This window comes from Plectropomus leopardus, chromosome 21 (genome assembly GCF_026936395.1).
Source record: "Plectropomus leopardus strain MGB_pleo_1.0 chromosome 21, ASM2693639v1, whole genome shotgun sequence".
NCBI lineage: Eukaryota > Metazoa > Chordata > Actinopteri > Perciformes > Serranidae > Plectropomus > Plectropomus leopardus.
The window spans coordinates 28237693-28250192 of record NC_142196.1 but is presented as its reverse complement, the minus strand read 5'-3'; the positions used below and the strand labels follow the sequence as shown (position 1 = coordinate 28250192).

Sequence of the window (12500 nt, the reverse complement as noted above, 5' to 3'; positions counted from 1 at the left end):
AGCACGCCATCACGCACAGCACGCAATCACGCACAGCACGCCATCACGCACAGCACGCAATCACGCACAGCACGCCATCACGCACAGCACGCAATCACGCACAGCACGCCATCACGCACAGCACGCCATCACGCACAGCACGCAATCACGCACAGCACGTTATCACGCACAGCACGCCATCACGCACGCACAGCACGCAACCACGAACAGCACGCCATCACGCACAGCACGCAATCACGCACAGCACGCCATCACGCACAGCACGCCATCACGCACAGCACGCCATCACGCACAGCACGCAATCACGCACAGCACGCCATCACGCACAGCACGCCATCACGCACAGCACGCCATCACACGTCCACAATTTCTATATTTGGTTTATTTATTCAAACCTTTATTTTTTTGTTTTTGTTTTTTAACTCCTTTCCTTTTTGGAGTGAAAAGGTCAAGGTCACTGTGACCTTGTCTGTCTCACTCTCGTGAACTGATTAGTATTTGGTGGTCAAAGGTCAAGTCTAAGGGTCACGGTGACTGTGTTAGTCTTATTCTTGTGAACACAATATCTCAGGCCGGCCCTGGGGGATTGTCTTTTAATTTGGCTCAAATGTCCACTTGGACTTAAGGGGTTAACTCTTTACACTTTTGGTGGTCAAAGGTCAAGGTCACTGTGACCTTTTATGTTTCATTATTTTGAATGTGATATCTTCAGAACACTCTCTTCAAATTTGGCGCAAACGTCCACTTGAAGTCAAGGATGAACTGAGCAGAATTTGGTGGTTAAAGGTCAACAGTAAAAAAATTCAGACTCCTGGTAAAGGACTCCATTACCCACAATCCCCTGTTTTGGCAGCGGGATACTAACGTGGTTCTCGTCCTCAGATCTCCTACAAAGCGCTGAGCTCCTTCGACACCGAGTTCGACCTGTCCAATCAGAGCGGCAAGGTGTTCAAACCGGCCAATGAGACGAGCCACATGTTCGCCGGCCTCTACCCAGGCTCCACCTACTCCTTCACAATAAGAGCCTCCACCGTGAAAGGCTTCGGGCCCCCGGTCATCACGCAATTCACCACCAAGATCTCAGGTGAGTCTCCTTCAAAATAAGAGCGTCCCACTTCATGTTCAGGGAGGTCTGCATCAAAAAAACACAAAACAAGGTGCAACACTGACTCCAGGGTTCATATGGTCATTAAAAACCTGGAAAAGTTTGGGAAAACTAAGTATGCCTTGATAGTTAGAAGTAGAAAAGTCATGAAAATAACAGTGTGGGAAAAAGCCAGTTTTTTAAATGGCCAATTTTTATTATTTTTTTTAAGAAAAGAAAATCACAAAAACCCTTTTCTTTAAAAATTGCCAAACATTTTTAAGAAAAGAAAATTGCAAAAATGATACAATTATAGCAAAAATGAAATAAAAAGCCACTTTTTTTTAATCACCAAAAAAATATAAGACAAGAAACTTTCATTCTCTTCAAAAATTACCAAATTGTTGTAGTTTTTTAATTAAAGATAAAAATTGTTAGAATAAATGTAAAACATCCATTCAGAGTCGTATGCCCTTCCTTAAATAAGACACATAAGTTCCTCCCAAGTGATAAAAAATAGTTTTATTGAAATATTCACGTCTAATCTTGTTCTGAATTCACTATTTTTCATGACAATAGATGTTTAAAAAGTTGTTATACAGTAAAAGAGCATCGATGGTCGTTTCAGAGAATGTTGGGTCTTGCCTTAAAGTCCTGGAAAGGTCCTGGAAAAGTCCTGATAATGATGTGTCTGAACCCTCCTGCTCCTCAGCTCCTCTGATGCCGGCGTACGATCAGGAGTCTCCTCTGAATCAGACCGACTCGACCGTCACCGTCCTGCTGAAACCGGCTCAGAGCCGCGGCGCTCCAGTCAGGTAACGCTCACACGCTCTCAGAGGCTGAAATATTCATCAGCATCAATCTTCCGCTTCATGAAGTTTTCATGAGCGAGACGTTAAACATTCAAACGCGACATGAAGAAGAAACTGCAACTAAAACTGTCTCATCAGTCTGCTGCCGGAGCCGAACTCTCAGATCCTTGAAATGTCCAACGAACTGACCTCAGATCAGATCGTTCAGCCTAAATTTCAGCATTTAAACACCGAAGAGTTAAAACCGCTGCATGATCAGCAGCTTTTTGCGCTCACACACTCACACTCACTCAGAGCGACTCAAGTATTTCAACCTTTGAGCTTTTTTGTAAAGAACATCTAAAAAAGGCAATGAGCATCTTTAAAAGTCCTGCTGATTGCAAGAAAATAGTAAAATTACAAAAGTATTTTTGAAAAAGGGTGGAATGGATTTTTTTGTGCTAATTTTAGGTATTTTTCTTGTAGTTTTTTTTTATCATGATTATTTCTTGCTAATTTGAGAGTTATTTCTTTTTTTTTTTTTTTTTTTTACAAATTTCTTTTTAATTTGAGGGCTGGAAAAAAGGCAATTAGAAACTTGGTAAGAAATGTTTCACAAATTGCAAAAAGTTGATAGACTTAGAATAATATATATATAGATATATATATAGATATATAGATAGATATATATTTTTGAAATTTTTTTGAATGTGAAATTTTTATAACAATGACTTTATTTGTAATAATTAAATTATGTTACAGCAAATTGTTATAATTTAAAGCACTTTTTCAGGTCATTTCCTTATTAGTTTTTGAACTCTCTTGTTTGTTTGTTTTTTCGCTAATTTTTAGGTCATTTTCTCTACCTATTTTTTTGACAATTTTTTTGTTAATTTTTGGGTTATGTCTTCTTGAGTTGCTCATTGTCTCCTCCCCATGTTAAGGGTTAATTTCACGTCCGTTTGTCACCGTTCGAGCCGTTGAATCGTCCCTGAAAAGGCTCTCTCGTGTTTGTTGGCGCTGGAATAAAAAGCCGACGGCAGCAGGGGGAGGACGTCCTCTTGTCATTTTATTATTAAATCCCAGATATGAAACTGGAGGATGAAAGATTGATGCGAGTTTTGTGATTGTGCGATTAAGAATTTATTGGAGCTGATGAAGAATTGAGCAGATTAATGGAAAGGCTTTTTATTTATTTAGCAGCATTTTCTTTAGAAATATCAGAAAGGCGACTGATGCTGCGATGAAACACGCTGATCAGCTGGATGTTTGCGCTCCTGTCTTTGTTTCAACGCTTCCTGCTGAAATGTGGATCAAACTTTGCACGGTCGCCTCAGACACACTCTGCTGAATCTCCGTCGCCGGGGCCCAGAGGGAGGCTGTATCCGCGGTAACAGTCGTCATGTCAACAGCTGTCTGCTCGCCGTCGTCGGGCTGTAACGAGGGATTTGGTTAATTAACGATCAGCAGGCGGGGCTAATCAGAGCCTGCTGCTAACACCGAGGATTAACAAGGGATTAACAGCTAATGTGTCAATCACACACACACGCGCACACACACACACACACACGCATCAGCTCGTCATTAACTGACAGTTTATCTCTTTCACAAAACAAAAGCTGGTCAGAGAAGAAAGAGGAGCTTTTATTTTCCTGATCGACGCGTTCACACGCCCGTCCATCAGAGCGAGCCTTCCTATGATGGCTATAATTTCTGCCGCCGCCTGCTGCTCACGCTCGTCTGGCGGGACGTCTCTGAGTCTCATCGTCGAACGTCACCGCTCTGAGAGAGTTCGACAAAAGCACCTGGATATTTGGAAAAAAAAAAAAAGCACAAAAACATGGTTACACAGGAAGAGAACGGCGAGCGTCAGGGTGAAAGTCTGCGGTTTGTTGGCCCCGCCCACGGCCCCGCCCACCCGATGGACCAGTTTGGAGTGAACATCAGTTACGCACACCGTGGGATTTTAGGATGTTTTTGGGATTGTAGAGTATTTCTAAGCTTTTAGGACCTTTGTTTTTAGGTATTATGATGTTTTGGGGGTTTCAGGACATTTCAAGGATTTTAGGACATTTTTAAGATTTTAGGCCTTTTTGAAGATTTTAGGACGTTTCTCAGATTTTAACATTTTTCTTGGATTTACAGACTTGTCTATGATTTTAGGATATTTTTGGGATTTCAGGATGTTTCTATTTTTCAGGATGTTGCTAGGATTTTTGGACACTTCTAAGATTTAAGAACATTTCTCTGATTTTAGGATGATCTTTGGATTTGAGGACATCAGTGTCTCAGCTGTGTCCTCTGTCGGGGGTGTGGGGGATCCTCCTCTGGCTCTATTTTGATGCTGTTTTATGTCTCTGACACCTTATGGAGACTAAAAGGACAAAAACTATTCACAGAGTCCATCACTTTATTCTTAGTGTCAATTAGAAAATGTTTGGGGGCCACCAGGGACCCTATCAGGAGCCCTGACAGGGGCCCTATCAGGAGCCCTGACAGGGGCCCTATCAGGAGCCCTGACAGGGGCCCTATCAGGGGCCCTGTCAGAGTTTCGGCCGGTGGTGGTCGATCACTTTGTGTTTCTGTGGTTTATGTCTCCGTGTTTTTGAGGAAAGGTAAAATAAGATAACGTTGCGTCTGCGCTCCCTGCAGCTGTGGACAGATGAATTTAACGGTCCTCAGCGGTTCAGTCGTCTTCATCAGTCGTCTTCATCAGAGCTGCAGCTGCTTCACCTCCTCCGTCACAAACGTGTCCGTCAACAATCAGACAGCAAGAGTTTAATCCGCACAACCGATTACGTCCCCTCTCCCCCTTAAAAAATCAATAAATGCACAAAATCAAAGGAAACAAACTTGCAGCTGGTGGGGTGTTCAGGTGTCCTGGGAAAACAGAGCGTTTACACAAAACACACGCCGACCAGAGAACAGAGAGCAGATCGTCTCAAGCGAATCGAGATTTATGTTTTTCTTTTCATGCAGGAACAAGACTGAGGATGTAAAGAGTGTGTGTGTGTGTGTGTGTGTGTGTGTGTGATGTGCAGTGTGTTAATTGACATGATGGTTTATGAGAAATCCATCAGATTGAACAGATGCTGCTCCGAGATACAATTTCATGTTTGTGTGTTTATATTTAACTTTGCTTTTGTCTCCTCTGACACCAGAGTGAGTGTCGGCCCTCGGGCTCACACACTGTAACACACACACACACACACACACACACACACACTGTAACACACACACACACACACACTGTAACACACACGCACACACTCATGTATAAGAGCCTCAGATCGCAGGACAAAAGGTGTTGCCGCGGGCGACCTGCAGCTGTAATCAGATTACTGTCACACACACACATAAGGAGTGCGTCGAGGCGAGCGTGGAGGAATGTGATTGGAGACGGTTTGTCAGAGACAGAGCGAGCGAAGAAAGAGATGAAGAGAGGTGAGGGGGAGGAGGAAGAAAAGAGGACGAGGAGATGATTGAATCTGTCTCTTTTCTGCTCCTTTCTGCGGGAATTCAACAATATACACACTGCAGAGTGTGTGTGTGTTACAGTGTGTGTTACAGTGTGTGCGTGTGTGTGTGTGTGTTGCAGTGTGTGTGTGTCTTCCTGTCCTCCTTTAGTTTCCTGTCCAGCAGGAAATGTGACAATACTGCAGTTTCACCGTCCACACCCTGTGTGTGTGTGTGTGTGTGTGTGTGTGAGAGAGAGAGTGTGTGTGTGTGTGTGTGTGTGTGTGTGTGTGAGAGAGAGTGTGTGTGTGTGTGTGTGTGTGTGTGTGTGTGAGAGAGTGTGTGTGTGTGTGTGTGTGTGTGTGTGTGTGAGAGAGTGTGTGTGTGTGTGTGTGTGTGTGTGTGTGTGTGTGTGTGTGTGTGTGTGTGTGTGTGTGTGTGAGAGTGTGTGTGTGTGTGTGTGTGTGTGTGTGTGTGTGTGTGTGTGTGTGTGTGTGTGTGTGTGTGTGTGAGAGAGTGTGTGTGTGTGTGTGTGTGTGTGTGTGTGTGTGTGTGTGATATATGACTTCTGTCCTGACTCTGCTTCCAGTGAAAAACACCACTATTGTTTCCAGCGTTTCCCGCGGGACACAAACACAGCTGAGAGCCGGCCATGCTGCGTTCAGGTGCAGCTCTGAATTTCTGTGAACTGCTGGTGGAAATCAGAGCTGCAAACTGTCGCTCTGTGAGCGGTCGGCGTTTGGCGTCGTCACAGTCGAACAAGACAGCAGAGTCTCTGTGGAATTGTTCTAGAGCCTGAAGAGTTTTTTATCCAGCGTGAAAGGTTTTTGCAGAGTTTTAATGGAGTCAGTTGAGTTTTTATTGGGTCAGTAGAGTTTCTGACCTCACTTCACCTGTAGAGACTTCCTGTTGTGGGCTGAGCATGAGCCATGCCAGTTTTTGATGTTTCCAGTCAGTATGTAACATCAACCAGCTGATCAGCACAAGCTTTTAGTACACGTCCAGGAATGTAATCTGGACCAGCAGCCATGTTTATATTCACTTTTGTAGAGTTGGTAGATTTTTTCTAATGTCTGTAAAGAGTCTGTACAATTTTTATAGATATTTCATAGAATTGTTGTGTTTGTCGAGGCAGTAGATTTTTTATGTCCTTAAAGACTGTAGTCAGTAGATGTTTTTATAATGTTTATAAAAGGTCTGTATTTTTTTGTAGAGTTTTTGTAATTTTTGTAGAGTCTATCGATTGTATACAGTGTTTGTAAAGAATCTGTTGAATTTTGGTAGACTTTTCATGGAGTCTTTGCAGTTTGTAGAGTTTTCATAATGTCACTAATGAGTCTGTAGAGAGTCTTTCCTCAAACTTTTCATAAGTCTGCAGAGTTTTTCTAGAGTATTCAAGAGTCTGTACAGCTTTTTTAATGTCTGCAGAGTTGGTAGTTTTTTGTAATGTCTGTAGAGTTTTTGTTTAATCTGCAGCGACTCTGTAGAGTTCTTAGAGTTTCTGGAGAGAGTCTAATGTTTTTCATAATTTTCACTCAGTTTGTGGAGTTTTGAAGCGTGTCTGTCGAGGTTTTGCAGACTTTGTAGAGATTTTATAATATCTGTAGAGAGTCTGTCGAGTTTCCGTGGAGCTTGAAAGGCTTTCTTAAGGTCTGCAGAGGGTTTTTTTCGGTTTCAGTCAGTGTAGTGTTTTTAAGGAGTTTCAGTCTTTTTGTGCTCTTTTTGCTCAGCAGGCTGACACCATAATTAAGCACCATAACAGAAGTCATCAAGACACCGTGTATCACCGTGGCAACAAGTGTGGTTTATGAGACAAGGCGTCTCGTCTGTCAAACAGACAGATAGCTGGTATTTATTTGTCCTTTAGAGCTCTAATTCCTCCTCTCACAGCAGCCCGGCGAGCAGGAATTTATTTTCAATTAAAATCAGCCGACAGACGAAAGTATGATTTCACACTCGGAGCTCTGTCCGTCCGTTTTCTGTCCCTCTGTCCTCTACCCACATGTGGGATTTAATACCTGCTCGGACAGGAAGGCATGAATTATCGGCGGTGAAGTTACAGCCTCCACATACAGAGAGAGTTAATAAAAGTGAAGGAGAGAGTGATGGAGGAGAGGCAGCGCTGACCTTTCTGTGGAGCTGAATAATCAACCAACAGATGGAGAGAAGAGGAGGAGGAGGAGAGCGGCTTTATGTGTCGGGCTGGATGTGATGAGAAATCGAGTCAATAATCTCCAACAATGTCACCCCGCAAAACTCAGAGATAAAGTTTCCACAAAAGGAATATTTCTTGATTAAAAACGCAACGCTCTAAAAAATATTTACTGTACAAAATTATTCCTTTAGGAGGTCAGAAGTCAGGAGCACTGACTCTGTCTGTTGGTGTGTCTGTCTGTGTGTGTCCGTCTGTCTCTCTGCAGTAAATATCAAGTGGTGGTGGAGGAGGAGCGCCCCCGCAGGCAGAGGAGAGGTACTGCAGAGATCCTGCGCTGTTACCCCGTGCCCATCCACTTCCAGAACGCCACGCTGCTCAACTCCCAGTATTACTTCAGCGCCGAGCTGCCGATGAGCGAGCTGAGGGCGCCAATGCCCTTCTGCATCGGTCAGTCACAGACGACCACTGCTAGTTCGTCAGTCCGTTACTTAGTTTAGTTAGTTAGTCAGTCAGGCAGTTAGTCAAGTTAGATAGTTAGTTAGTTAGTCAGTTATGTACTTCTTACTTACTTACTAATATATTAGTCTATAACATAAGTTAGTTTGAAAGTTTGGTCAGTAATGTACGCAGGTAGGTAGTTAGGTCCATTTTATTTTCAAAAAGCATGTTGTGTGTGTTGCTCAGTTTACCCTAAATAGTTAACAGCTGGTTAACCTGTTTACCTGTTTACCTGTGCAGGTGATAACAGGACCTACAGCGGTTACTGGAACGCTCCTCTGCTGCCTCATAAGAGTTATGGGATCTACTACCAGGCTGTGAGCACTGCTAACGGGGTGAGTCCACCTGCACACCAACACACCTGACACACAGCACCTGTGATTTTAGCTCATCCTGGCTGTTTACGTCCAGAATAGTGTCTGTAGCGCAGATGCTACTGGCCCTGTAGTGATGGCTCTGTAGGGATGGCTCTGTCAGGGTGGCTCTGTCAGGGTGGCTCTGTCAGGGTGGCTCTGGAGGGATGGCTCTGTAGGGGTGGCTCTGTAGGGATGGCTCTGTAGGGATGGCTCTGTAGGGGTGGCTCTGTAGGGATGGCTCTGTAGGGGTGGCTCTGTAGTGATGGCTCTGTAGGGATGGCTCTGTCAGGGTGGCTCTGGAGGGATGGCTCTGTAGGGATGGCTCTGGAGGGATGGCTCTGTAGTGATGGCTCTGTAGGGATGGCTCTGTAGGATGGCTCTGTCAGGGTGGCTCTGGAGGGATGGCTCTGTAGGGATGGCTCTGTAGGGATGGCTCTGTAGGGGTGGTTCTGTAGGGATGGCTCTGTAGAGATGGCTCTGTAGGGGTGGCTCTGTAGAGATGGCTCTGTAGGGATGGCTCTGTAGAGATGGCTCTGTAGGGGTGGTTCTGTAGAGATGGCTCTGTAGGGGTGGTTCTGTAGGGATGGCTCTGTAGAGATGGCTCTGTAGGGATGGCTCTGTAGGGATGGCTCTGTAGGGATGGCTCTGTAGGGGTGGTTCTGTAGGGATGGCTCTGTAGGGATGGCTCTGTAGGGATGGCTCTGTAGGGGTGGTTCTGTAGGGATGGCTCTGTAGGGATGGCTCTGTAGGGGTGGCTCTGTAGGGGTGGTTCTGTAGGGATGGCTCTGTAGGGATGGCTCTGTAGGGATGGTTCTGTAGGGATGGCTCTGTAGGGGTGGCTCTGTAGGGGTGGTTCTGTAGGGATGGCTCTGTAGGGATGGCTCTGTAGGGGTGGTTCTGTAGGGATGGCTCTGTAGGGATGGCTCTGTAGGGGTGGCTCTGTAGGGATGGCTCTGTAGGGATGGCTCTGTAGGACTGCGAAATATGACGGCTCCATGAATCACAAATAAGATTTCTGTGCTGATTTGTACGTTAGATTGATTTCTCTGGTCATGTAGCACCAATTTCTAACGTATTAGTGTCTTTCTCCTGCAGAGACAGTCCAGCTTCATTAAAAGGATGTTTGTTCCTCCAGCACTGAAAAATAATTTAATCCGAAAAATGCTTCATTTAGGACAAAATGTAATCCAGCAGAATATTACGTTTACAGGAGCGACATCAGAGTCTCTGCTGTCGCTCCCTCAGTGTCAGAGCAGCCAGTGTGAGACTGGATTTTATTTAAAGGAGTGGCGGGTGTCAAGATATCCAATCAGAGTGTGCAGCAGAGCTCGATGTGTGACAGCGCACACACACACACACACACACACACACACACACACACACGCACACACACACACACACGTGTTCGAACAAAGGTTCCACATTATTCTGTTCTGTTCTACAGTTTTATTTCAATTCACTTCACTTTTTTGTTCTTTCTGTCATAAAAACCAGAGAAGTGAAACAGACACACACACACACACACACACACACACACACACACACACACACACACACACACTCGAGTTTAATGGGAGTAGAAATAGTTCCAGCAGCCTGACCAGTGACACTAATAGGCTGCAGTGGTGTGTGTGTGTGTGTGTGTTTTGTCATGTATGTGTGTGAAAAAAGATAGTTGTTCACTTTTACACACACACACACACACACACACACACACACACATGATTGTATTGTGTTGTGTGTTAATTATTGACGCCAGGAGGCTTAATTGGTGTGTGTGTGTGTGTGTGTGTGTGTGTGTGTGTGTGTTGAATAATGCAGCGATCGTAGTGCTTTTTACTGTCGCCACGCCGCAGAGACACCTCTGCGTGTGTGTGTGTGTGTGAGCGTGAATATTCATGAGCTCTTGTGGTTAATTTGTCGTCTGTTTGTTAAAACCAGAAAGACACAAGATGTTCTCTCTCGCCTTTCACCAAAACCTGTCTCATTCTGTGTGTGTGTGTTCGTGTGTGTGTGTGTTCGTGCGTGTGTGTGTGTGTGTGTGTGTGTGTGTGTGTGTGTGCTGTTAAATGCCAGCACAGGCACTGATCCACAGCCATTTGCCTTCTGTCCGCTCTGTTTATGCCCTGTGTGTGTGTGTGTGTGTGTGTGTGTGTGTGTGTGTGTGTGTGTGTGTGTGTGTGTGTGTGTGTGTGTGTGTGTGTGTGTGTGTGTGTGTGTGTGTGTTTCTGGAGAAAGTTGCTGGATGTGACGGCTAATACGTCGACATTTGTGTTGACAGGGAACTAATTTGCTTCTCTCTCCGACAGGAAACAAAGATCGACTGCGTGCGGGTGGCCACTAAAGGTAAGGACGCCACGTGCATTTTATTTTGAAAGTGTTTAGTGTGTTTAAAGGTGCTCAGTGTTGTTTGGAAAGGTACTCTATCACATTTTAATTTTGAAAGGTACTTTATCGCATTTTATTTTGAAAGGTACTCTATCACATTTTAATTTTGAAAGGTTCTTCATCGCATTTTATTTTGAAAGATGCTCTATCACATTTTAATTTTGAAAGGTACTTTATCGCATTTTATTTTGAAAGGTGCTCTATCGCATTTTATTTTGAAAGGTACTTTATCGCATTTTATTTTGAAAGGTGCTCTATCGCATTTTATTTTGAAAGGCGTTGAGTGCATTTTATTTTGACAAAATGTTACACTACTCTTTATCTTAAAAGTTATTCCATCCCATTTTATTTGGAAAAGTAGAGATAAGGTTTTTTATTTTGACAGGTATAGAGTATTTTTTTTCTTTTAAGATTTGAGTAGATTTTATTTTGAAATGTAGGAATATTTACATTTTAGAGCAGTTTAGACAGCATACTTGTTTATTTTGAAAGGTGTGAAGTCCCTTTAATTGAGAAGTTAAGAGTAGACTTTATTTTGACAGCTATAAAGTTGATTTATTTTGAAGCATTTGAGTATATATAAAATTTTTGTGTGAGTTTGTTTATTTTGAAATAAGTAAATATTGAAATGGAGAACAGATTACACATCAAACTTTTTATTTTGACAGGGGCTGAGGTTCATGATATTTTCATTTCAGTATCATTTTATTTGACAAGTTGGATACCATTTCAGTTTGAAATACCCTCTAATGTTTTATTTTGAAAAATATTCCATAAGTCCATTTTGACAGGTATAGAATAGTTTTATTTTGAAACATTGAGTATAAACATTTTTTGTGTCAGTTTCTTTTATTTTGAAATGAGTACATATTTGCAATGTAGAATGGATTAGATACTAAACATTTTATTTTGAAAGGTGCTGAGGTACATTATATTTTAAGTTCAGTATCGTTTTACTTTGACAGGTTGGAAAACATTGCATTTTCAAATACCCTGTAATATTTTATTTTGAAAAATATACAATAAGTCTTAATGTTAAATGTCATTCCATTCCGTTTTATTTTGAAAAGTATATTTTTTTTTAGCGCAGTTAGCTGTTAGCATCTCTGGTGAACCCTGCTGACTTAATGCTAAATTAGCAGCTAGCTAGCGGATAGCTAGTGGCCCATTCTGTGTAATGAGACACAGATGGCTGTTAGCTATGCTAATGGTTAGCACGCTGGTCCCGTCCAGAAGCATAATGGCTCACAGATGGCTGCTCGTCCCTGACATCTGTCCCCCACTATGTCCTGATGTCCTCCGCAGACACACGGACACACACTGAACACACAAACACACTAAGCACACACACACTAAACTTTATGCTGCGCTAATGCCAGGCTAACACACACGGCTAATGACTGTGGCTCTATGGGCGTCCAGAGAGCTGCTGCAGCTAAACAAGCTAAAAGCACTGTTTACCTCCCCTGATGAGCATCACACACACACACACACACACACACACACACACACTCAGTAATTGACTGTTGTGGCTTTAATCAGCTTTTATTGGAGCACAGTTCTGCTGGCTAATGACGCCAGATGCTGATTGGCTCGTTAGGTCCCCTGGCTCCTGTCAGTCATGCTGCAGCAGCCAACCAGAGCTCCCAGGGGGGTGGGGAGGGGGCTGCTGGTGATAGTGGGGGGGGTGCACCCCCTCCTCCTCCTCCTCCTCGGCTGTGTGGGAGTACCCATGGTGCCTTGCAGCGCTAACAGCGAGCGGAGCTGATGTG

At 43.7% G+C, this 12500-nt stretch overlaps 1 protein-coding gene across 6 annotated transcripts in view; it reads left to right on the top strand.

Moving 5' to 3' along the window:
* LOC121940330 (receptor-type tyrosine-protein phosphatase mu-like) overlaps positions 1-12500 on the top strand; it is a 121753-nt gene that overhangs the window by 59566 nt on the left and 49687 nt on the right. For all 6 annotated transcript variants that reach the window (XM_088072210.1, XM_088072213.1, XM_088072211.1 and 3 more), the window contains exons 13-17: positions 883-1084; positions 1797-1899; positions 7752-7933; positions 8225-8319; positions 10650-10686. In XM_088072210.1, coding sequence (XP_087928336.1) covers positions 883-1084; positions 1797-1899; positions 7752-7933; positions 8225-8319; positions 10650-10686 — 619 coding nt within the window. The remainder of the gene's footprint in view (positions 1-882; positions 1085-1796; positions 1900-7751; positions 7934-8224; positions 8320-10649; positions 10687-12500) is intronic.